At 41.8% G+C, this 26,061-nt stretch overlaps 2 protein-coding genes across 2 annotated transcripts in view; one reads left to right on the top strand and one right to left on the bottom strand.

Moving 5' to 3' along the window:
• Ngly1 (N-glycanase 1) overlaps positions 1–13,110 on the bottom strand; it is a 44,223-nt gene extending 31,113 nt beyond the window's left edge. Inside the window, exons 1-3 of the mRNA XM_051206888.1 lie at positions 12,895–13,110; positions 8,150–8,264; positions 1,410–1,646 (exon numbers count right to left, since the gene is read on the bottom strand). Of these exons, the coding sequence (XP_051062845.1) occupies positions 1,410–1,646; positions 8,150–8,264; positions 12,895–13,025 (483 nt within the window). The 5' untranslated portion in view covers positions 13,026–13,110. The remainder of the gene's footprint in view (positions 1–1,409; positions 1,647–8,149; positions 8,265–12,894) is intronic.
• Positions 13,111–18,648: 5,538 nt separating this feature from the next.
• Oxsm (3-oxoacyl-ACP synthase, mitochondrial) lies at positions 18,649–21,570 on the top strand. The gene is made up of 3 exons (XM_051206815.1): positions 18,649–18,707; positions 19,434–20,440; positions 21,140–21,570. Exons 2-3 carry the CDS (start codon positions 19,464–19,466, stop codon positions 21,540–21,542), a joined length of 1,380 nt encoding a protein of 459 aa, XP_051062772.1. The 5' UTR covers positions 18,649–18,707; positions 19,434–19,463; the 3' UTR covers positions 21,543–21,570.
• The last annotated feature ends 4,491 nt before the right edge of the window (positions 21,571–26,061 follow it).

Here is a 26,061-nt window from a genome sequence, read left to right as displayed (position 1 = left end):
TATTATAGCATCTGTCAACCACCTGAGAAGCCTTGCTTCCACTCCCAACATTGTAAAAAGAATAAATATGTAGGTGATTTTAGTTTGTCATTATTCTAATATTATTGAATAATTTCAATGAATTAGTTGGACAAATTATGATAATTATTTTACAAATATTTCCTTACACAAAACAGGTAGTGATTTCTAGTGGTTATACACAACTATAATCCCAGCACTCAAGAGGCTGAAGTGGGAGGATTATGGGCTGAAAGTCAGCCTGGGATACACAGCAAGGAACTCTAGGAAACTGAAGAAAGAAAAATAAATGTAAAAAGTTGCACTCTAGCATGGATCATGGGTGAGCTCCTCCCAGAAGCTGCAGAGATGGAATTTACTCTTTAGGCAGTTTTCTACTACTTATATACAGGTCATTCCTGGTAGCCCGTGCAGCTAGGTTAGGGAATAAGAGTGAGGGAGGAGCTAGAAGTTTTTATTGCTGTGATAAAATACCATGTCCAAGGCAACTTATAGAAAGGGGGTTTATTTAGAGCTTATGGTTAAAGAGTGTTAGGGTCCATAGTGACAAGGAACAGCATTAAACTGTACCAGATGGGAGACATGGAGGCTAGAGCAGGAGCTGGCAGGTCACATCTTGAACTATATATAGGAAGAAGAGAGAATGCTAACTGGGAATGGTATGTAGTTTTGAAACCTCCTAGCTTGCCCACAGAGAAACACTTCCTCCAGCAAGGCTACACCTCCTAAGCGCCAAACAGTGCCAACAACTGGGAGCCATGTTATTCTGGAGCTGAATAGTTGGACAAAAAAAGACTTGTTATAGGTTATTATTTAATTTAAACCTAAAGAAGCCATTTTTCATTTAAGATGTTGATAAAGGCTGGACCAAGAGAATTAATAACCCCCATAGAGACTGGCAGCAGGCAAAATTTAAATTACTAGTGTAAATATAACAGAGGTAATAACTAATCTAATGGCCATAATACACAGTGGTTCATCAATTTTACTTGTTTGAGGTTAAAGACATGTTCATTTGTGCAACTAAGTATCATGAAACAGGTACATTTGTAAATAATAAACAAAACTTAATTGTTTCAGAAGTATGCACATGTTGAATTTTAAAATACATGTACAACAACTGGGCATGGTTATACACAACTATAATCCCAGCACTCAAGAGGCTCAAGCGGAAGGATACATAGCAAGGAACTCAAGGAACTGAAGAAAGAACAATAAATGGCAGCTATTTTCCCCACATTTGTTTTAACTGAAAATTTTCAAAACGCTTAACAAATTTGAAGAAATTAAGTCCTAAAACCAAGAACACTTGAGAAATAGCTTCAGGAATAATTCGTTTCTGCTGTTTCAACTCTGACAGGAGGTAAGTGAATGCTGGGTTATGACAATACCATTGGAGCAGAGGGTAGGCTTGACAGCTGCCCTGGTTGGCTCCCTGAGTGTTGTGTTAAGCCAGTAGGGTCCTCAGTATGCTCAGGAGGGAGCCTGGCAGCAGCAGGCTGCTGAGACAATCCCACCTTCTCATTTGACTCATCCAATCGGCTGCTTCTCTCCACGGCGATCAGGTCACGGACTTTACGCAGCTGCTCCACTGAGGCTTTTTTAGGAAAGATGAGATGTGTTTCTCCCTGGAATTTACAGAATTCAGGAAAATCTTAACTTCTGCTTTAAACTGACAGTCATTCTTATACACAGTGAAGCCAATCCTATTGAACATACTTTGTCTTTTTTTTAAAAAAATAAATGTCTTACTTTTTTGGATATGTGTGGATATTTTGACTGCATCTGTGTGTCTTGTGCACTGTGTGTGTGCCTGGTGCGCAGGGAAGCCAAAGGAGGCAGTTGGCTCTACTGGAATTGGAGGTACAGATTTTGAGCTGCCCTGTGGGTGTCAGTTCCTCTTGAAAAGCAGACAGTGCTCTTAACCATGGTACCATATCTCAACAAATATACTAGTTTTTAAACAAAATTAAGAAAATGTGTTTCAATGCTAGTATATAAAGCTTAGAATATTTAATGTAGTTTGAGGAACCCTTTATTTATTTTACTTTTTTTTTTTTTTTTTTTTTTTTTTTTTTTTTTGTGACAGGTCTCTTATATCCCAGGCCAACTTTGAATTTACTCTCTAGCTGAGGATGAACTTGAACTTCCTGATCCTCTTCCCTCCACTTCCTAAGTGCTGACATTATAGACAAGCACCACCAAGCCCAGTCAATGTTGTGCTGGGGCTTGAATCTATGGCTTCATGCATGCGTGGCAAGCAGTCATCTACCCACTGAACTACATCCCTAGCTTTAGGAGAGCTTTAGAACAGATCACAAAAGTAGTAAAACGAATATCTCTATATTCTCTGCAATAAAATAAAATACTGTAAGCTTATATTAAATTCCATACAAAGTAGTGACAGTAGAAAAAGTGTAACACAAAAGCCTGAGCCAGGAGGCTACTCAGGACACTGAGGAGCAGAATCCCATGATCAATGAAGGCCTGGGCAAGTTAGTGAGGTGGTCTCACTTAAAAAAAAAAAAATCTAGTTACAGGCCAGTGGGATACACTGGTTGCTTAGCATTTATGAGGAACAATGTTTAGTCCCCAGTATAGATGTTTGGTTTTGTTTTTGTTTTAAACTCAACAAAAATATCAAGAAGCTATGTAACACACAGTAAGAGAAATATGGCTGACAACAATTAACTGGCTATTTGAAAATAGTTAATAGCATTTTCAATGTTCCAAAAGAAATAATGTCTGAGGTGATAGGTATGTCAGTTACCTTGTTCTTGTTTAATAAATTATAGTAATAATAATAGCTATGTGCAATTATAACTAAAACTTTTTTTATAAAAGTTGTATGACAATTCTAAATCCAAGCCTTTAGAAAATAGTTACATCAGAGGTGTGTTTGGGTCCACCATTTTCCCAGAAGTTAAAAGTATACAATGACAGTTAATTTTAAAATATAATTTAATTTTTTTTTGTAGTGCCAGGAGTCTTGCACACACACTAGGCAAGTCCTCTACCTTCAAGTGACATCTTTAGTCCAAAACTATAGAATATTTATTTATTCTTTCTTTCCTTTCCTTTTAAAGTTCAGAGTCTCCCTGTGGAGTTACAGGCCTTTGTGAGCCCCTATATGTAGGTGATGAGAATCAAGAGAATCAAACTCAGGTCCTCTGTAAGAGCAGCAAGTGCTCTAAACAGCTGAGCCATCTTTCCAGCTCTCTCTCTCTCTCTCTCTCTCTCTCTCTCTCTCTCTCTCTCTCTCATCATTCTAGCACCTCCTAATTCTCTCTCTCAACACACACACAAATCCTATAGATTATTAACAGAAATTGAAAAGTCCTTTAAACAAAACAGAACAACAACAAAAAGCAGTATTTGTTGAGATTAACTAAGTGCTTATCCATAGCACAGACTGCTTTAATATAAACATTACACAAAACTCCTAATTTAAAATAGTAAATTGTAAACCAAGAAAACAGGTGAAATGAAAATATATGCAACCAAGTTTCAAGGTATTAAAAAGCAACAGTGACAAACAGTAATTCTACCAAATGTAATGTGATTAAACGTTATTACCACATACAGTAGCCTCACCTGTTCTACTGACTAGTTTTATGTCAACTTGACAAAAAGCTAGTGTCATCTGAGAGGAGGGAACCCCAATTTAGAATATGCATCCATAAGATCAGGCTGAGGGCAAGCCTATAGAGCATTTTATCAATTAGTGATTGATAGGGGAGGTCCTAGTTTATTATGGGTGGGGACACCCCAAGGCTGGTGATTCTGAATTACAAGCAGGCTGAGCAAGCCAGTAAGCTCCACTCCTTCATGGCCTTAGCATCAGCTCCTACCTCTAAGTTCCTGCTCTGTTTGAGTTCTAGCCCTGACAATCATGAATTATGATATGGAAGTGTGAGCAGAATAAAACCTTTCCTCCTCAGGTTGCCTTTGGTCATGGTGTTCGGTCATCACAGCAATATTAACCCTAAGATACCTGCAGGTCATTTAAAAGAACTGAAAATGACTAGTTCCTGGTAATACTAGGCTGTGGGAATTAAATAATAATAACAGAAAACCTCATCACACAGAATCCTTTTTCAAATGTACATGATGCTTCATGTATTAACCATATTAGTTGTGAAAATTAATTTCTACCACTCACAGTATTGATGTAGTTTAGGTACCCTGCAAGCATTTCATGTACATTCTCTCCAGTAATTCTCAACATTCTGAATGGCTATAATTTTACCATTTAGATACATTTTGTGTGAAAATACAAAGGCAAAGAGAAGTTGAATAACCTAACTGGTGTTACCCAATAATTGCTTGATCGTACATTCAAATTGCAATGACTACAATTGTTTTGTTATGACTGACCTCATCTTAGTCTGAACAGAAACCAAAATCTACAAGCTTTTGCAAATAGTTGTGAGGATGAGCAAACAGAACATCTACAACAGTGATGGCTCACTTCTAATGAATCTGGCTTTTCCAATTTTAGAAAGGAAGTGAAGACCAGTGAATATTAGAGATGGGAGACAGGGGCAGGTATGAGACAGGTATGGGACAGTCATGGCTCTAACCAATCCTAAAAATGATAACTGTGGCCAATATGTTTTTATTCATAGCACCACATTTTCATAAAAGGTCAAAATTACAGGCTAAATGTTAATAGATCCAAGAACATTTTAAGAAATCAAGAATTCTAAGATTCAACAAATCTGGTTATCAAAACATTTTTCCAAGACAATTCTCACTGCAGGATATTTAGCAAATTTGGCCATGACAACTAAATGCCAGTAATTTGTTTCAGAAAACAAAACAATCCAAACTGTTCAGCTAGATTTCCCATTCTTCATCCCTAGCAAAGTGAGACAGAGGATACAGGTGAAGGCCATGTCTGGCTCCTGGCTGAGAACTTCCCCACTACACTAACCTGCAGGGTAGAAAAGACATTTGGATCCCAGTCTTCCTCAACCTCACTCATCATTTTCACGATTTTAATATACATTTGTAAATTTCATGGAGAACATTACATGTACCTTTCAATTTAAAAGCCTATCCAAACTCCAATTGCATGTTCAGCTACATTAATCCTTCACACAACTTAAGTCACACTGATGAAACAGTTACTCCCTGTCTGTCCTGCAGAGTAAAGTCTAAAGCCTGCCATAAAGCAAATATAATCTCACTTTATCAGAATACTGTGACTTCATTTACATCAAATACTATTCCAAGTTTCAGAGTGGTTTGTTATCTGGTATGGAGGAGACCAGACCAACCACGAAGACTGCCTGACACTGAGGAGTTTTCTTGGGTGTGGAACATTTAAGGCCAAAACTAATACAGTCCTCAGCAAAATGGCTCAGAGGGTTACCCTATCTAGCACACAAATATTTGTTAAGTGAAAAACAAATATGACTCCCTTGTACCTGTGACACTTCAACAATGAGAAACTGATACAGCATCTACATGTCAGTTACTAAGTTTTCCTACGATTAGGAAGACTTAAAATTATTTAAGGAAACTTGCACAGAACCAGCAGTGATCATTTCTTTCCCAATATAGTTTGAAATTCCTACATTCAGATGTTTATATGTCATCTATAATCAGATGATACCATACTTTATAATTCTGGCATGATCTCTTTTGAGTTGTGGGCTTATCTTATTCAACAGACTAACACTTCTACTTAAATAGCAAAGTAATCAAACCTGTCCAAAAGCCATGCAGTGCTTTCTCCCTTAAAAACTGCTACTTTCCCAGATTTTTTTTCCCATCTCATTTAGTGTTACTGCTATTGTGGTGATATACTGTTTATGATTTATTAAAGCCACTGGATATCAAAATAGCAAAACAGCCATACTGGTTAGCCAAATAAGCTAGGAGGTGGTGGTATACACCTTTAATCCCAGGATTTAGATTAAGAGGTAGATGGATCTCTGTTAGTTCAAGGCCACACTGACTATATGAAATTCATCCAGTCCTAAAAGAAACAGATCACACAAAGGTGATCTCAGTACCTGGGATCACACACCTTTAATCCCAGCACTAGGGAGATGGAGACAGGAGTGATGGGTGGGTGGAGAAAGGAATATAAAGAAGAGAAAGGACCTGAGAGCATTTTGCCTCTGAGGATTTGTGGACACAGGATTGCCATTTCAGCTGGGTAGAGGTAAGCTCTACTGGCTTGGCTGCATTACTTCTCTGATCTTCAGCTTGAAGATTGAACCCCAATATCTATCTCTGTGTATTTTCAAGTTACATGCTAAGGACTTAGTGTCTGAAACCTAAACAGAGATGTCCCCAATTTCTTCCTTTCCCTTTGTACAAGACTTGATTCATCAAGATCTATTGGCTCCCCTACACACATACACCAAAAAATTTCTGAATCCATCTCTCTGCCATCAGTGCAGTTTCCAGCCTAATATCTGTGCTATAATAGCAATCCTCTAGGAACTAGGAACACCAGGGACAGAGCAGATAAAGGCTCTTCCAACATTTACATAACCACTGCCATGCCTGCTTAGACTGGTTTAACAAGCTAAATTGGTTTCCTGTACCATCCCTTGCCTGCACTCCAGATTATCCAGAATATTCTCTTTGTAATAACTAAAGTAATACTTGAAAATATTCTTCTCTGCTTAAAACTTTTCAATGGCCTTAATATTAGTTCCTTTTCTTGTCTCTGTGAGAAAATATGCAACACAAACAGTTTAAAGGAGAAAGGATTTATTTTGGCTCTGGTTCAGAGGGTTCAGTCCCTAGTCATTAGGCAACATATTTCTGGGCCTATGGCTAGACATAATATCACGATGGTGGGACCATGTGGAGGAGGAGGCATCTCTAGGTAGACAGGAAGTATACCAGAGCAGCAATAGGAAGTGGCTAGGATAAGAGATATCTACTTCCCCCATTATGGCCCCACCTCCATAGTTCCACCCAGTCTAATTAATCTACTCAAAATTTGAATCCCTCAAGGGATTCTACAATTCATTTAGTCATGGATTTCCTGAACTGTCTCTGGAAATACTCTCATAGACAACTATCACAACTTCCTCTCTCACTCAAAACAGTCTAAATCTTTGTAAGCCTGGTCTCTGTCTAGCCTTAAAGTTATTTTCTGGGTCAGAGCTACCACTGATAGAAGCACTGATAGAAGCATGCCAATCCTCTGCAACTCTAATTGCAGTACATGATCCTGCAGTGTTTTCTTCTTTGCACTTGTCTCTGCTCTCATGCTTTCTAATATATCAGAACATAAACTGTGGGTGAGATGGGACTATATTAACTTACTTCACTGCTACATCCTTATGGTGTGCAACAGAATTTGGTTAGGAAGGGTAAACAGGAAGGAAAGTACATCCTATTTCTATAACAAAGTCTATGAATGCTGACTCAGACTACCACTGGCACCTGTAGTTCTGCTCAACTTCCATATACTATACATCAGAAATAGCGGTGCATAAAAGATTCAAAATCCTTTGTCTGTCTGTCTGGTCTTTTAGAGGCAGAGTCTTAGTATGTAATTCAGGCTGTCCTGAACTCACAATTTTCCAGCCACAGCTTCCTCAGGGGGTTTGACTACACAATATGCCAACATGCCTCACTAAAATTCACAATTCTGGTAACTGTGTATATTATTGTGTTATCTCTGCCACAGGTTTGAGAGGATGGAAATACCAAACTCTTCTTGTGGAAAAAAAAAAAATGATAAAAAATCTTGAGCTTCCTGTCACAGAAGAAAACCATTCTGTGGGGCAGGCTAACTCATCTTGTCTATATTTGTTTCACATTTTCTACTTCTTAGTGGAGACAACAGTGATACCTTGGAATTCACTGCTTACAGAGCCAGTGCTACTAGATAGCTGAAGGGACCGCATTTGATCTTTGGGTTGTATTTTACCCTTTTTATTCTGAATTGTTGAGATTTGTAGAAGTCCTACCTGTGGAAACTTGATACATTTTTATCTTGACTTCATCATATTTTAAAAAATGTCTAACAGGTTAAAAAAAAATCAAAGCAAATGATCAATTAATTAAAAATACTATTTCATTCAAACAACTATTCAGTACTACTGCTGGTTGTTTTGCACAGGAAGAGGGGGGAGGAACCCTTACACATACTTACCTCTTCAAAGCCCATCTCAAACAAACACTCAACAGCTCCTCTGACAGGCAAGAGTCTAGTAGAAAAAGTTGTGTTTCCAATACGGATGGATCTGTATTTTTCATCATTGGGGTTTCTGATTTTAAAAAGTAAAGATAAAAAAGATCATGTATGTTTCTTTTCACATTTTATATCAGCTGTACTCCTACATGGCAGTAAAGGTTCCAACTCTAAAGAGTGAGCAGTCCAGACAAGCAGTTCAATTTCATGATTCTTACCCCTGTACCACAGAGTACTTTTATTGTCCGCTTTCATGGATGACAGTATTAATGTTGCCATAGGAAATGGTGTGACATTTAAATTCTGTGCTGTAGTTTCTAAAAGAAAATAATGGACAGTAGCTCCGGGCAGAGCTTTGCTTGTTCTGAGGGAATCCCATCATCTATAATGGTGACCATGGCACGAAGATGTTGATTAAGAAGCCTTTGTGAACTGAAACCCAGTTCAAGAAGCTTTATGAACCTTAATAGTTACTTAGCTTTGTTTCCTCCCTGGATTAACTACTGTTTTTTACTGTAAGTTTCTACCTCAGTTCAAAATATATTTTTAGTATGCAAAGTAAGGTAATTAAAGGAAAACATGAACATTCAAGGGCAAAGCTTAAGGAGTACTGCTTAACTATCATACAAACTTTCTTCCATGAGAACTGCAAGACAGGGTCAATGACTTTTATAACAATTTGATAATAACATGTGATTTCCACTGCATTCTACAAAATTTGAAGATTCACAAAGGGTTGGAAGTTAAAAAAGAAAATTCCACAAATTATTTCAAAAGCAAGCACTGATGTTGTGAGCTAAGGACAGTTTACCCTCTTAACATTTAGTCTATGTGTTAGGCCAGAGTTTCTGACAGTTGCAACATCTAGACCACAGCTGAGGGGAGATTCCCTATGCATCACAGAATGCTCAGCACCCCTGCTTTCCATGGTATACCATTTTAAGAAACAAAAATTAAACTATAAAGTAACCCCAACATTTGTTAATGCTAACTACAGATAACTGGGACTTTTTATGATACATGCCATAGGTAACATGTCAGTGCCACCACAATTGTGTATCCCAGACTAAAAAGGCAGCAATTTTAAATTTCCTAACAGTTTCTGGGGCTCTACATGACAATTACATATTACTTATTGGTTTTTATTGTACTGTAAACAGAATAATGAAAGTCATATCTAGTTCCAAGATTCTTTAATTTTCTTTTTGCTTTGTTTCATTCAGGCTGGCCTTAAACTCAAAATTCTCCTAGTTGCTTGAATTAGTTATGCATGCCCAACCCAAATGCTTTTTTAAAAAACTAAAAGTGCTAAGCAAACTTGCATGAGCTTAAGCATAGACTAAGCCTAAGTCTACGGAACTACAGGCATTGACATTAATGGATTCTCCATCAACTTAATCTTCTCTGCAGATTTTTGTTTTTGTTGTCACACTTTGACAGGCCCCCCCCCTATCTGTTACCTATTAAATATTTCTGCAAGTTGTAATATTTACTTCACTTGTTAGCAACTATCATATCTTTTCTTGGGACATTTTCTGAAAGGGTGGTTTTGATGATGTTAAACGGATGGAATCTTGAGAAGGCAGCAGAATCCCTTGTACTTGCTCCACTATCACTTTGAAAATATTTTGTCTTCCTAGTTGTTTTATTCTCATAGTTAGTTATCTACCAAGTTATTTACTTTTCAGAAAAATAACATTTGTTTTATTTGTTTTGTATTTGAATCAGGTAAGTAAAGCCAAACCCAGCCCCCTTTTTTTGGTCTCTGCCTTAGGAAGGACACAGGAACAATCACTGGCCCCACCTCTACCATTCACTGTTCTTATAAGCAAACAATGCATACTTAACAAAGCACATTGGTTTATGCCTATAATCCCAACACACCACCGATGGCCACATGATCAAACTGTCTAAAAACACAACAAAAACAATTCTCAAAAACGAACCAACCTAACAAACAAACAAAAAACTCACCAGTGAGACAGAATACAAAACAAATAAAAATACATGAATGTGGGGAAGGGACTTGTAGAATAGAGAGGATGGTGACTGGGAAGGGAAGAGTAAACAACGCACTAAAACGTACAAAATTTCAAACAAATCTAATCAAATACTCCACCAAATTTGTAAACTAATTTAACAAAAATAATAATGATAATAGATAACCTCAGTAGTAGCTATGTATGGGCCAAGTCATTTTTTCCTGTATTTTACTGTAATCCTAGAAGAGAGTATTTTTCTTCCCTTTTATAAGGAAACTCAAACTTGGAAATTATATATAAATTGCTTATCATCACACTTAAAAGCAGCTGATGAGAATTGAAACTTACTACTCTGGTTATAAAGTCTAAAGATACTCTACCACATAAGCTGCCAACAAACTCAACAAACCTCAACACTCACAATTTCTCTTTGTCAGTGGCAACCTACATTAAAAACTGGAAGCCATTTTATTACTTTGTCTTTTATTATTTCTTGCACTGTCATTAGAATTGTGAACCTCTGTCAATGTCTTCCTCCATTCCATCAGCATTTATGGTTATGATTACAAAATTGCTTTACAATTATATTTAATGGCTAATTCTTCTAATGCTATTCCTCATGAATCTTCACTCTGGAAACCATGAATTCCTTTGCCTATCACCTCACATAAATGATCTCTGCTACTCCATCCATTACTCCAACATGATCAAACCTCTATTCCTTATTCTCTCATGTTGGGTCTCCCTGATACCTCCTAACATAAGAGTATAAATACAGAAACAGAAACACTATCTTGAATTGTTGTTTGGTGTTATGTAATAAGCTGTTTCTAAACCTGTCTCTCTTCCAACTATATTTATAATCTTTGAACAAACAAACTACTTTTGATTCTTGGTTCTTCCCAATAACACTCAGTAAGTCAATAATAGCTGTGTCTGCTTTGTAAATAGTTAGTGGACTATCAAGTGCTAGCCTAGCATTCCTGAAGCCCTGGGTTCAATCTCTAGCACCTCATGACACCAAGTGAGATAGTTCATGTTGGTAATCTATGTAGGTGAGAGGGCAAGAAGCTTCAGATAACTCTCAGGTAATGTATCAAATCCCAGGCCAAACCTAGATACCTGAATCAACTGTGATGTCAGTAAAACTGACACAGAGTTGTTTTGCTCTGCTTTGGGGAAAGTAGACAGCAAGCTCATCTTTTCTAAAAGTGGATGGCAGTGTTTGCATACAGATTAGCTCACATTTCTTTCTGTAGCATAATTAGATTTATTACTGCTGGGGATATGCTACACATCATTCAGGCAGAAATTTAAAAGTATTATTTCACTGGAGATTACAGCAGCAAGTCAGTTAAAAAATATGCTAAGGAAATTTTTATTTGCATTTCCATTCTATAAACTGTTCTGAAACTCTGAGGTCAGAGGAGATATTGGCACAATATGCCTTCACTCTGTTGCTAGTGGATTAAAAAAAATGGAAACAATTCTGATTTTTTTTTTTTTTTTGCTCAAATTAGAGAAGTATAAATATAATGTGTGGACAGGACCCAAGAAGACATCTGGAACTTTTCCTTAAGAGTTAGGAAGTCACTGGATATGGAGAAAAGAACACCACACCCAACCAAGCCAGACCCTGAATTCTCAGAACACAAGCACACTGTTATTGAACACAAAAGGGCAATTTCACATCAGTCTGAATCATTTGAGTTACAAATTCCTAATTCCCTTTTAGACACAAACTCAAGATCAGAAATATAAGCCACAGTAAAGGCTGTAAAATGAACTGGTCTCTTTTATAAGTTTAGTACATATTCATAACGATGGTTATGATTCCTGTCATTGCATGCAAAGCTGTCCTTTAAGTACTCTGATCTTAGTTGGCACCTTTGGTTTCAATGTACTGAAAGCAGAATCGTCTTCACAGGGGGTGCGGTGGGGGACTTAAGAATTCAGAAGGAATTCAGAAGGAAATCTCAGCGTTCTTTCATAGTCCATGGGCATCTTGTACTCTGAAGTGCTGTGCGATCTCAGAGCAGAAAAGGGGAGGTGTCACAAAGGAGGAGTGTGATGGCAGGACTGGCATGAGTTCTGGGCTACAGAGCCCAGCTTGGGCTATACAGGGCTGCACCCTGCCTCAAACAAACCGTTTCCAACCAATTCTCTAAAACTGGACCATATGAAGTGAAGCTGAGAATCCAGGCAGACTCCAAGCCAGTGTAGTTGGAGCCCGCATCAGGGGGCATGACGTCAGTCACTACCTTAACTAACCTCCTTAACCTCCACAGTGTGCCCCTCCCTCACGCCTTCCCCAAACAAGCTCCACGGACCCAAAGAGCTGCAGCAGGGTGCTGACTCCAACTTCCAGGGCCGACGCTGGGAGCGAGGGGCAGCTGCGGAGAGTGCTGCACTCTGCACGAAGGCGACTTCTCCAGTGTGGTTTCCTTTAAGGATCGGGTGGAACTAAAACCCAGAAATCTATAGGAAGTTCGTAACTTTAAACTACAATCGTTTCAACCACCAGACGCGGCGTGGACATTTAGCCCGCACTCGGGCTGAGTCACACACAGAGCCCGGGCGGGCCCTGCGGTGAGAAGAGATGGGACACTATGTCTGTCAGCAGCAGTGACAACCCTAGGCGAGCCCTGTCGCCCTGCCCGCCCCGCCTCAGGCCCGACTGCCGACGGCCCCGCCCGCCTGCGGCCCTCAGGGCCCCGGCTGCACCTCAGGATGTTGTCGGCGTAGGTGAGCAGCAGCTTGGAGGCCTCCAGAAAGGTCTCCGGGGTGTTCTGGCAGAGCTCGGCCACGGCCGGGGATGCCGAGCTCGACGAGCTGCCCAGTGCGGCTGACGCCATAGCTGAGCCGCGGCCTCCGCCACCTCGCGCGCCGCGGCCCGCACTGAGCAGGCGCCGAGCGCCTAGGCCGCCGCTGAGGCCTGAGGCCAGGGGGCGGGGCGGAGCGGGGCGGGGCCTCAGCGCCGAGGGGCGGAGCGCCTCCGAGGACAGGGGCGTTCTGGGGCGGGGCTAGGGGCGGGGCGAGGCACCAAGAGGCGGGTCTGATCGTTGGCACACAGGGGCCAGGTTTTGGAGGACGTGGCTGTGGCTACAGGGTATGTGCGGCAGCGGCTCAGATATTTTTACAGCCTTCCCTTCACGATAGATAAATGCTGTTTGTGGAAGAAACGACCCCAGAAGAAAGAACAAGTTTTCCTTTTGTCTCTTTTCGGGGGAGGGGGATTTGGTCTGTGGCCTCACCTGTGATTAAAGAGTCTGGCTTCAAGAACAAAAGCATAGCCCTGAACTCTGCTGGGTTTCTGATTTGTATATTCTTTTTAGAATTAGACTGATGAACATCACCTCAAGTCCTCGCTCACAAGGTATGATTCTGCTGTAAGCGTTTGAAACAGCATATTGCACCCTGCTGAGGAGTTGGGGGACTCAGTTTATCATGTAGTGACCCATATAAAACATGATATATATGTACATATCATATATAAAACATATGTTTAATAGAATAAAATGAGGAACGATGAAGAGAACAAAGTTTATATACATATTGAATCTTTTGACTCATACAGGCATATCACCTACCAGTATCCTTTATTTATCTTAGAAAATTAATCCCAGTGCTAGAGAGATGGCTCAGTGGTTAAACTACTGACTGTTCTTCCAGAGAACCTGGGTTCAATTCCCAGAACCCACATGTCAGCTCACAGTTGTCTATAACTCCAGCTCTAGGGGACCCAGCACCCCTGGGAAAACATCAGTGCACATTAATTAAGAAAGTGAATCCCTAACCTCTTTAGTCCAGTCAGTGTCTCACCATAGCCTTGATAGAGTACTTACCAATGACTTCTTTTTTTCTTGTTTTGCAAAAATTCCAAACTTCACCAAATGTGTTTGGTCCTTGTCACTGGGATTGAACCGGAGGGGCTTCCTACACGATAGGTTGTGGCTCCAGCATTATCTGTATACTCAGCCCTTAGTTTAATTTAACTTTTGTTATTTTTTTCTTGGAACTCTGTAGACCACGCTTCTGTAGAACACAGAGATCTACCTGACTCTGCTCCCTGAGTGCTGGGATTAAAGATGTGGGCCACCATCACCCGGATTTATTATTTATTTTTAATGTTGAGATGATACTAAGGGTGGACTTGACCTCAATTCATAGCTCAGTTGGACCTGGAACTTTCCATACTCCGTTCTCCTTGAATAGCTGGAATTACATGCATGCACCACAAGGCTTGGCTAGCAAGTATTTCTTTGCCTTGTGTTTTAAAAATATTTACTTATTTAACTTATTTTATTAACACTTATTATCTGTTGCTTTTTAAAATTTGAAATCTAGTATATCTGGGCAGTTTTGTTCAAGAATTCTTAGAACTTCTGAATACTCATCTGTAAAATATACCTAAATTTTTAGCAATTAGGTTTGTGGGCCAACTTCAAGAATGTGTGTTCAGCTGGACATGTTGGAAAATCCCAGAACTTGGAAGGTAGAGGAAGAATCAAAAGTTCAAGGTTAGCCTTGGTTTCATAGTAAACTTGGGACCAGCCTGGGCTATACCAGATCCTGTCAACACACACAACATACAGAAACCACCACAACTGTTTTATAGGTCGCCTTCATTGTGGCATTTATCACAGCAAGAGAAAAGCTTAGTGCCAATGTGAATGAAAAAGAAAAAGAAGTAAAAGGAAAGGGCATAACTGCTCCCAGGTGTGGTGGAGTGGAGCGTCTATTATAGATATATGGGAGAACACAGGCAAAGGCAGGGACCTCTGAGAAAGTCCAGAGTGGACATGACCCATGTGAGGAGAGGGGAAGACCAGGGGAGAGGGGAGCCAGGTGCTGCAGCCAGGAGTCCCAAAAGTACAAAGAGGGACAGGTAACCAAAATGTCTGGATTTTATAGGGAGGAGCCTCTGAGGGAAAGGGCAGCTCAGCTCCTGGGCTAGAGAGTTCAGGGTAAAGGGGGCCATATCCTGTAATAGGTTTGGACTGAGGGATACTGGGAGAACTTAGTGGCCAGGTCTGCTTTGATATGTTACATCGGCAGCTCAGCCATTTGTCTCATTTGAACCTTAACATAATAGAAATTGGTACCAAGAGTGGGAGATTGCTGTGATGAACTTGACCATGTTGGTTTTTGGGGGGAGTACTGTGGAAGGATTTTGGAGATCTGGGCTAGAAAACAAGGTAAGATGCACAGTTTGTAGAGAAAAGGAGCTCTGGGAAGCTTAACATTGCAGCCAAGGTGTGTGCTGCAGAGAGGAAGATTAGCATGGTTAACGAGAAGCTTGCTCTGCATGTAACAAAGGGAAAAGGTACTCTGTGCAAGATCCTACCTCGCCAAGCTTTGGGTGTGTAAAAGAACCGAAAGCACTTTGTGATCCTAGAAAACAACCGAATAAAAGCATTGTTGTTCATGTGATTCGAGAGACCCAATCCCAAGCTGGTAGCTGCACTTGGCTGTGTTGTCCCAAGGTGTTGGCTTTAGACAAAAAGGAGACAAGAGTGGGGGATGTGTCACAGATCATCCCTCTGTGGCTTCAGGGAGCCTCTGAGTCCAGGCAGCCTGTGTCAGGGCAGTCCCTGCCTGAAGGCCCCAGAGTAAGAGGCTGCTGGAGATAACTGTGTATCTGGAGATAACTGTGAAAGAGAAGCCTGGTTGCAGTGGACACTACAAGATGTTAGAGATGCCAAGGAGAGCTGCCTATAGGAAGTAGGACCAGCTCGAGAGAGATGTCTGCTACACGCAGGAAAACTACTGGGAAACAGCTATCTAAGCCCTTGACAGAAGACACAGAGCTACAGGATTTGGTGTTGGTCCTGCTGGGTTCTGTTCATGCTTTGGCCCAGGATTTTCATACTATGTCCCACTCCCACCCTTTTGGAATGTTAATATGTATTCTGTGTCTTATGTTGGAAATGAGTGACTTGCCTTTTGATTTTACAGAGGGTTCATTCTGAGACGCTTTGTATCTTAGAAGAGACTTTGGGCTTTTAAACAGTGTTAAGACTATGAAAGACTACAGGGACTTCTGAAGTTGCAATAAACACATTTTGCATTATATGGCTAGGAGTCTATAAAGACCAGGGAGTAAGATGTACTGGATTGGATGAAAAATGTTCCCCACAGGCTCTGGTATTTGAACTCATGGTTTTCTGTCAGTTACACAGTTTAGGGACATTTAGGTGGTATAGTCTTCATGCTCATGGTAAAGGATGTGAGCTTTCAGGTTCTTACTCCAGCCACCATGCTTGCTGCCTGCTCCCATGCTTTGCCTCTGAGCTGCTTCTCCATCCCCTCAAACTTTTATTTTAGAATGCTATTTTTTATTTATTCTCTCTCTCTCTCTCTCTCTCTCTCTCTCTCTCTCTCTCTCTCGTGTGTGTGTGTGTGTGTGTGTGTGTGTGTGTGTGTGTGTGTGTAGTACATACATACACATGTCCTGCCCCTGGCATTTGGATATCAAAGGACAATGTCTGGGAGTTGGCTCTTTCCTTCTACTGTAAGAGTTCTGGAAATGGTTGTGAGCTAGACTTTAACAGCTGAGCTGTAGTGGCACATACTGCTAATCCCAGCACTTGGGAGGCAGGTGATTCTCTATAAGTTCAAGGCCATCCTGGTCTACAGAATGAGTTCCAGGATAGCAAGGGCTACACAGTGAAACCCTATCTACAAAACCCCAAAACAAAACAAAACAGAGTTCAGGTAATAAAGCTCTACTGAGCCTAACTTCTCAAATTTGACACCAGCCAAATGGACCTGGTACCTACTAGAGTGCCTGTTTCCACCCAGTTTACCAGCCATGCACTATTTTTAAGTATTTCCTGACTTAATGAGTTAGCACCAAGTTCGCTCATTGTCTCCTTTGTGTTACAATAATATTATAAACAGTGAGAAGTTCTACTTGTTGGATAGAAAGTTTATTGAATTGGCAACTGTATCTGGAAATAAAGCTTTGAGCAAAAGACATTTAAAGTGAGGCTGTGATAAGCAGAACCAATTTGAAGATTTGTGTTCAACATACCGTGATATTTTAGCAAGAAATATGGTATTAACTCACCTATGGCTATTAGGATTTTGTAAAATTTTTACTCCTTTCCAGATGGAAGTAAAATGACCAGAGTGAGCAAAAGAAATGGAAATTGCAGCCTTGTTATATCACTGTGTGTGTGTGTGTGTGTGTGTGTGTGTGTGTGTGTGTGTGTGTGTATGTTGCTTTGAGATTTCTTTCCCTGGGAAACAAATATCTCCTTACAATGCATGAACTATAAGGTCAAAGCAAGAACCCCAATGTACATCTTGGAGTACCTATAAGTTTGTTCTGCTTACTACAGAGCATGGGTGAGGAGTTGCTTGCCCTAGTGTGGAAGATCTCAAAACATCTGCACCACCAAAGAGTTTCATTGCAGCATCATGGCTGCATAGACAGTTCCTTTTTTCAGTTAGCCTTCCACAGTCTATATACCCCAGCACCTTCTGAGAGGTGAGGCTGCCTGCAACTTCAACAGTGTTACATATACATTGCCAAATGGTGAAGGCAGGAGTAACATTATCTTCAGGCAGGGAATAATACTAAGCCAGTGGAGATCCTGGGATCAAGGACAGACTTGGCTTCCCTAAACATTATAGACAAAATAGACTTCCAAACAAATCATATCCAGGATTAATGAGGGAAGGGCTGACCTTGACCCAAATGCTTTTCTACAATAGGAAAAAAGAAATAGTATACTTGGCAACAATGGCCACAAGAGGTATCACCCACAAGGAAACATAAGCATTACTGAAAGATTCAGGTGCAGATGGCATAAGGGATCTGAAGAAGGAAAAACAGCTTACACTTGGGACAGATTTCAACATATGGTTAGTAAACAATGCCTTGCTGTGTTACTGTGTTTTATACTTTCCCATTACAGATTCACAGTCAGCTTAAGTAAGCTCAGAAATAAACGTGTTTTTAATTCTTATTTCTACTTCAGATACTGGCATATTCCATTCACTTCCTGCCATAAGTCAACAACTAAAAGTTTAATTTCAAAGAAGCATCATTTATTTACTATACATTGATGACTATGGTAAATAGGGATAAGGAAAACAAACAACGGAGAGGGGACACCACAACCACTGCACATCACTAGGGACTTCAGGTTTTGTCTTGTTTCTTAAGGACAGGGTCCTCTGGTAGGTACCCCAGGCTAGTTTTGAACTTGCTACACAGCTGAGGAGTGAGTTCCCGATCCTCTGCCTCCCGAGCGATTAAACTTGAGGTGTGTACCACCATGCCCGATTTCTTTGCAGACCTTTGCGTTTGAAAGCGCTATATTGTTTTAACAGCGTCTAACAAATACTCTCAACGTCTTTGCATATTACGAAATATTGTTATAGTAGCTGCGTGGCATCTGGATGATCTCCAAGTGACCTCGGTCTCATGGTGTGTGACATTCTGAAGAGTTCTAGTCAGTTCCCCCAACACACCAAGGAGGCCTGGCTGAGGCTGCAGCTTTTTGTCCTCCCCGGGATTTCCTGAGGTAATGATTGCTTTCCTTCTCTGGCAACACCGAAAAATCTGTGCATTATCGTTGAGCTAAGGTGAGGATCGCTAAAGGAGCAAGACGTGTTCACGAGGCGGAGCGGCTGACTCGCAGCCCCGGAACCTGGCGGAAGTCCTGCCCCGCTCGGCTGACCTCTGACACCGGGCGCCGGTGTCCCGGCGGAAACGCTGCGCTGAGGGAGGGCGTGTGCGCGCATGCGCACACGGTGGGCGACCGCAAAGGCTCGTTTAAGGTAGTGACGGCGGTCCTTTCTGGCGGCCGGGTTTCAGGGTCGGGATGGAGGGCGGGGCGTGGTTGTGTAACCCCGAGATCTCCTAAGGCTGACCTCTGCCCGCCACGGCTGTGCGAGGTGGGGCTTCCCGAGAGGTTCGCTGCCCCACAGCAAGTAGATAAATAAAGGGCGCTTCACGGAATGTGCTTTGACCGTAGAAATATCACACAGGCTCAGTGCACACCGTGCAGCAGTCCTCGGTGAGCCTGAAGAAGGATGCCGCCTGCTATCGCATCAGAGTGGGGTGGCCTCGAGGCTCTCCTTGTCCAGTTTTCTTGGACACTGGTGAGCTGGCTGTCTGAGGTCCCTCATAGCTTAGAAACAAAACCTATGCCCAGACGAGGGTGGCATTTCTCTGTGGCTTTAACACACGACTGTTAGGTCTTACCGATGTTTAAACGGCACTTGCTGTCTCTTGTGGTCTGTTCCAGGAATGTGTTTCTGAGCTTCTGAATTCAACCATGTTGTCAAACTGCTTACAAAAATTTCTAAAAGCCACAAGCTCTCATCCACATCCAGCGTCATGCTGTTGGTTATTAAGCAAACGCAAGTTTTCTGGAACTATGTCAGCAACCATGTTGCGTAGGCGAGTTGTCATCACAGGCATCGGACTAGTGACACCACTTGGTGTTGGGACTCAACTAGTTTGGGATCGGCTCCTCCGAGGAGAAAGTGGAATTGTTTCTGTAGCTGGTGATGAGTACAAGAGTATTCCTTGCAGTGTAGCAGCTTATGTGCCAAGAGGTACTGATGAAGGTCAGTTCAATGAACAGAACTTTGTGTCCAAATCAGACACCAAGGCCATGTCGTCTCCCACCATCATGGCCATCGCGGCAGCTGAGTTGGCCCTGAAGGACTCTGGCTGGCATCCGAAGTCAGAAGCCGATCAGGTGGCCACTGGCGTTGCCATTGGCATGGGTATGGTTCCTCTTGAAGTTGTTTCTGAAACTGCTTTGATGTTTCAGACCAAAGGCTATAATAAAGTCAGCCCATTCTTTGTCCCTAAGATTCTGATTAACATGGCCGCAGGCCAGGTCAGCATTCGCTATAAACTCAAGGGCCCCAATCACACAGTGTCCACCGCCTGCACAACAGGGGCCCATGCTGTGGGAGACTCCTTTAGGTTTATAGCCCATGGTGATGCAGATGTGATGGTGGCTGGGGGCACCGATTCTTGCATTAGTCCATTATCTCTTGCCGGGTTTTCCAGAGCCCGGGCTCTGAGCACAAACCCAGATCCTAAACTGGCCTGCCGACCGTTCCATCCAGAGCGAGATGGGTTTGTCATGGGTGAGGGTGCTGCCGTGCTGGTGTTGGAAGAACGTGAGCATGCTGTTCAGAGAGGAGCCCGGATGTATGCGGAAGTTCTGGGCTATGGACTCTCAGGGGATGCTGGCCACATAACTGCCCCCAATTCTGAAGGAGAAGGTGCCTTCAGGTAAAGACTGGTTCTATTCAAAATATTTTCTCCTGTAAGACACTATTGGAATTTCAAATTTAAAAAAAGTTATCCAGTCTTGGTATATAGTATATATTTTTTCTATCTTAAACTAAAAGCATTTTTTAAAAGTTCTTTGCTTAAACTATTGGAAAACATTTGAACATCTTTAAACAAAAATCAAAGCCAGTAGAGCTGTGTCTTTGCTGATTCTCGGTGTTCTCCTTTCTGCTTGGTAATCATGTGTTCCCTTCCTCAGACTCCCTTCGAACCCCATCAGACCTGGAGAATAATGACAAGTCCTGCCAAATGTGTCTAGTGGGCCTCTGTCCTTTTCAAAACAGCCTTTTCTCAGCCAGGCATCCAGGGGTCTCGCTGATGGCTGATTCTGACTGGATCTAGGTTGACACTCAAGAGTGCTTTTCTAACCAGCTCTAGTCTAAAGACCATACTTTGAAAAAGAAAAGTCCTAAATAATATTTGCTTAGCTTAGGCCATATTATGTTTTATCTAGTTAAATCTGTCAGGAGTTAGTGAGATTTCCAATACAGGACAAATACTAGCTATTTTTGGCTTTGTGGATCACAGGGTCTCTGCCATCACATTCTGGAAGGCACTCACCCAGTGTTATTGGAAATCTTTATTTCTTTTACACAAGCTACTTGCTAAATGCATTTGATAATTTTCTTTTCTTATTAGATGCATGGCTGCTGCTGTAAAAGATGCAGGTGTGTTGCCTGAACAGATATCCTACGTGAATGCCCATGCTACCTCTACGCCACTAGGTGATGCTGCTGAAAACAGAGCCATCAAGAGGCTCTTCAGAGACCATGCTGGTGCCCTTGCCATATCCTCCACAAAGGGAGCCACCGGGCATCTGCTGGGGGCTGCAGGGGCAGTTGAGGCAGCTTTTACCGCACTGGCTTGTTACCATCAAAAACTACCACCAACTCTAAACCTAGATTGTACAGAGCCAGAATTTGATCTCAATTACGTTCCACTGGAGGCACAGGAATGGAAAACTGAGGGGCGATGTATCGGACTCACCAATTCCTTTGGGTTTGGTGGTACTAATGCAACACTTTGTATTGCTGGCATGTAAACATTTGCTTTTAATTGTCATAAATGTAAACAATGTGTATGTCCTACATTTAAAAATCAATACCCAGATGTCTTGAACACAATTGGTATTTGTAGTAGGGCAGTTCTTGCTAGGGAAGGGGCTGCCCAGTGCTTTGTACTTTATAGCAGCTTGATGTCTCTTGGGAGATACCGAGTATCAGTGGCAACTAGTGACAATGAGATTTGTCTCTAGACATTGCCTTATGTATTCTAGGGGACAAAATAACCTGCATCCATCAACTATTTGATTTATATTTTCCTAATGCTCTGAATCAAATGACTTTTGGTGCTGTTTCATTCAGTCCTGTCCTTTTCAGATATTTAGAGAGTAGCTCCTCCAAGCAAGGCTGTGTTGCTGTGTGTTATAACTCCAGGGGTGCCATTTTTGTACAGCATATAGGAAGGAAAGATACAGGTAGGAAGGTAGGAAGGCATGTCATCAGTCAGCATCCTTTGAGGGCAACCAGTGATGACCTATTATTCACCTATCTAGGTGTCGTTAATGGACTTTCCCCCAAACTCCCAAGTTTTCATTTTTCAGAAGAAGGAGTGAAACTTGTTTGGCATTTCTTATTCTGGGTGTATTTGTGCTGTGAAGAGTGAACATAAAGATAGACCTTTTGGAAAGACACTTTTGGTAAATTAGGCCACCTTCCCATAGCCTACCTTTTTGACTGTGGCAATATTTTACCAGCTCCCCACTCTAAGAGCCAGTGGGCCCTCTACTCTGCTGCCTTGCTCCTCTAAAGTTAAAGGAGCAAGTTCCCCAGAGGTGACAACCAGGCAGGTGGGCAGGGCTTCTACTTCAGAGTAAGTGATTCATTTCAGTGCAGACCCTCAGGTCCACAGTGACATAGAGCTTCCTTCAGGTGCCACAGCATTCCCCCGGCTCAGGGACATCTTTAACCTTTATGTCCCTGTTCTGATGTCATGGCTTTTACTCCTATGAGTCAATCCCCAAACAAACTGCTTTTTCCTCTGTTCTGCTTTCTCAGTGGCTCAGACAATGAGATGGAGTAAAAGAGATGATAAATGCTTATATGCCTTCCTGCATAAATGAGTGCATTGCCACGTTTACTGAAAACTTCTTGTTTTAATTTTTTTTAGATTTTAAAAATAACATGTATGAATGTTTTCCATACATGTATGTGTGCACATCATGTGCAAGCCTGGTGCACAGGGAGATCAAGACAAGGCATTGAGCCTGGTGTACAGGGAGATCAAGACAAAGCTTCATTGAGCCTGGTGCACAGGCATCAGATCCCCAGGAACTTTAGTTATGGATGGATGTGAATCACTATGTGGGTGCTTAGGACCAAACCCTGGTTCTTTGTAAGAGCAACTAGTCTCTTAACTGCTGAGTCATCTTTCCAGGCCCTTGCCTTTAACATCTGTAAGTGTGTGGGTTGAGAGCCTGTCTTTGGATGTGTGTGCCACAGTGGTGGTCAGAGGACAACTGTGGAGTTGGTTTTCTCCTACCACTTTTATGAGTTCCAGGGATCAAACACAGGTCTTTAGGCTTACATTGCAAGCACCTTTACCTGCTCAGCCATCTCAAGGAACCAGTTTTTACATTAAAAAAAAAAAAAAAAAATAGCATCTCACTTTGTAGCAAAAGCTGACTCCAAATGTTCTGTGTATCTCAGGCTGGCTCCAAACTTCACATGAAGAACAAGCTGGCTGTGAATTCCCAAGTGTAGATGTAAATTTGTGGTACCCACTGGAACCAGATTAGTTTAATTGACTCTGACTGCATTTCTCTCTCCTTTAATGCTGCTCCAACACTGTAATCAGTATTAATTTCCATTAACATGCATTCGCTCAGTTGAGAATTTAGTGGGGGCTCTGTATTGTCACCAGGAAAAAAGTATACACTAGAGAATATTCAAATGAGGCTGAAGACATACATGCCAGCAAATCTCAAGTTAAGGGGAAGATGAGAAAGGAACAGTATTCAATGTAGAAAGATCTAGAAGTTAGAACACTTGTGCTAAACAAATTCACTATACTCTCAGGTGAGAAGTTGGGAGATAACATCAGAAGATCTGTTAGATTTTGGGTCACAGAGAACCTGGCAAGTTTCAAGTGAGGGTAATAAGCCTTTTAAGATCCGAAATGGTAGAATGGTTTTGTAATGTGTCCATTTGGCTGGGCTGAACTGCTTCCCTGCATTCACTTTTTGCATAGGGTTGGTTGTGAGAAATTTCTTAGGAGTGATATGAAAGGTGTTATTGAATCTTAATGTTGAGTCAGTGGGTAAGCCTGCAACTGTTTCTTCCTGAGTCCTGAATCATTCCTAACTCCTGCAAAGGTATGCCTTTGGCTCCATCACATTGAATAAACCCAGCTGGCCCCTGCCCATGCCATCAAAATAAGAAACAGGAACTTGCCAACGTTTCAGTTCCCCCTTGTATTTGTGGGTTCTGGTTGGCTATTGGAACTTTACAGTTGTCTTGCGGAAGTTCCCCACACCTGCTCTGTGTTTCATACTCTGTGACCAGAAGGCAGCCAGTGTTCACAGCAGCATGTGGGAAGATACTTAACAGTTCTCGAAGTTGTGTAATGCCTGAGCCGTATAAGAAGCGCTCACCTCCGTGGCTTTGTTTCTCAGGCTGAAACTTGACTGATACAAGAGGAAAGGATGTTATAGGAGAGCCATTATCACAGTTTACTTTAGAAATCTCACTGGCTGTTGAGATAGGAGCTGACCTCAGGAAAGTTTGAGTCCCTTAAGGGAATAGAGCCTGAATGGTGTTGGAAAGGTAAGCAGGATATGGTGACTCATTGTGTTCCAAAGATCCAATACCAATGGTGCTTTTTAAAACTAACTCTAAGACTCTGACATACAACTTGCCTTTAGTGTAGTTAGATGCATATTGACCAGCATGTGTGCATATCTGTAAATACTGTGTCAGTCTGTGGTGTTATATTGTTTATGATCTAATAAAGCTTGCTTAGAGATCAGAATGCAAAGCTAACCACACTAGTTAGCCATAGAGATCAGGCAGTGGTGGCACATACCTTTAATCCCAGAACCCATACTAGTTAGCCATAGAAGCTGGGTGGTGATGGCACATGCCTTTAATCCCAGCTCTGGAGAGGTGTACAAGACAGGAGCTTGGAATCAATCTCCAGTCATATTGAGAACAGGATTGCCCTAGCCTGGGTAGAGGTAAGAGCTCTCCGGTGGCTTGGCTGCTTTGTTTTCTGATCTCCAGGCCAGCTTTATTAGATCATAAACAATATATAACCACACAAGTCAAAATGAACATTTTCATCACATCTAAAATTACTTTGTGACCTGTTTCAAGAAGGTACCACTGGGGGTTCTGCTCTGCCATGCCCACTTTACCAGACACGGAAAAGCTCCCTGTCTTTGTTCAAACTGACCAACACTAAATCAGAAGAGGGAGATCTCTCCAGTCCCACAATACTTTGAGGAGAAACTGGATTTTCAGCCTCCCAAATCTACCCCTTGTTTGCAAAGGGTCCTTTCTCTGTGTGCAGTCATTTCCTCGCCTTTCTTCATCAGCTGATGTTATCTGCTGTGTTTGAGATATTTTTCTTCTGCTATGTGTGATGCTCAAAAATTTACCCTTTAATTTTTTAAGTGGTGAAGAAAACTCAAATCAAAATCCCTAGATGGTCATCCTCAAGCCATCCTCTTGGCAGGCCTTGGCGTTGTCCCATCCCTCCTCCCCTCCGTGTTGTAACCCAAGTTTTCATTTCTAAGTAATGTGAGTCATTGGTGTTTGTTCCCTATCTTTTTTCATGCACAAATGTGAGGACCAGAGTTTAGATTCCCAGCATCCTGTAGATGCCAGGCTACTGTTAGTCTAATGTGGTCCCAAGCACTTCAGTCTGAGACTCTGCCTACTCAGTTCTAAGTGTTTATTGGTCTTACGAAACAGTTCTGAGGTTCTCTGCATTGTGTATCACAAGACTCTGGGATTCAGACATGAGAGCATATCATAAGCTATGCAAGTAGGCTGCTTGGATATTGTTGGGCCCATTAGCCAGATGCAGTGTGTGTGCTTTGGAACAGCTGATGAGGAGGGCTGGATAGAGTGAGTTGGCATTCATTTGCTATACTCTGCAGGTGCTTCTGGTGAGTATGAATGGGACCCAGAAGGCTTCACTCTAACACGGTGTCTACACACCCACTCACTCACAAGCTCCTATTAAAACACTCTTCTCTCATTACAATCCATGCTTCTCCTAGATGCTTAACCAAAAGCCAGGACTGCTCTATACATTACCGGAGTGTGGTGGTTAAAGGAAGAAATGTGCTTCATAGGTTCATGCGTTTGGGCACTTCATCTGCAGTCGGTGATGCTGTTTGGGTGATGAAACCTGTAGGAGGGATAGCCTTGCTGGAGGGGAGCTTGTCACTGCCAGTGGCCTTTGAGAGTTTACAGCTTTGCCCAGCTTCTGCTTTACTCCCTGTTCTCTGTGAACAGTTGAAGGTGTGATCTCTCAGCTTTCTGCACCAGCTCTTT

This window comes from Phodopus roborovskii, unplaced genomic scaffold, assembly GCF_943737965.1.
Source record: "Phodopus roborovskii unplaced genomic scaffold, PHOROB, whole genome shotgun sequence".
Classification (NCBI taxonomy): Eukaryota; Metazoa; Chordata; class Mammalia; order Rodentia; family Cricetidae; genus Phodopus; species Phodopus roborovskii.
The sequence above is the reverse complement of the archived record's forward strand: the minus strand, read 5'-3'. Positions and strand labels throughout refer to the sequence as shown.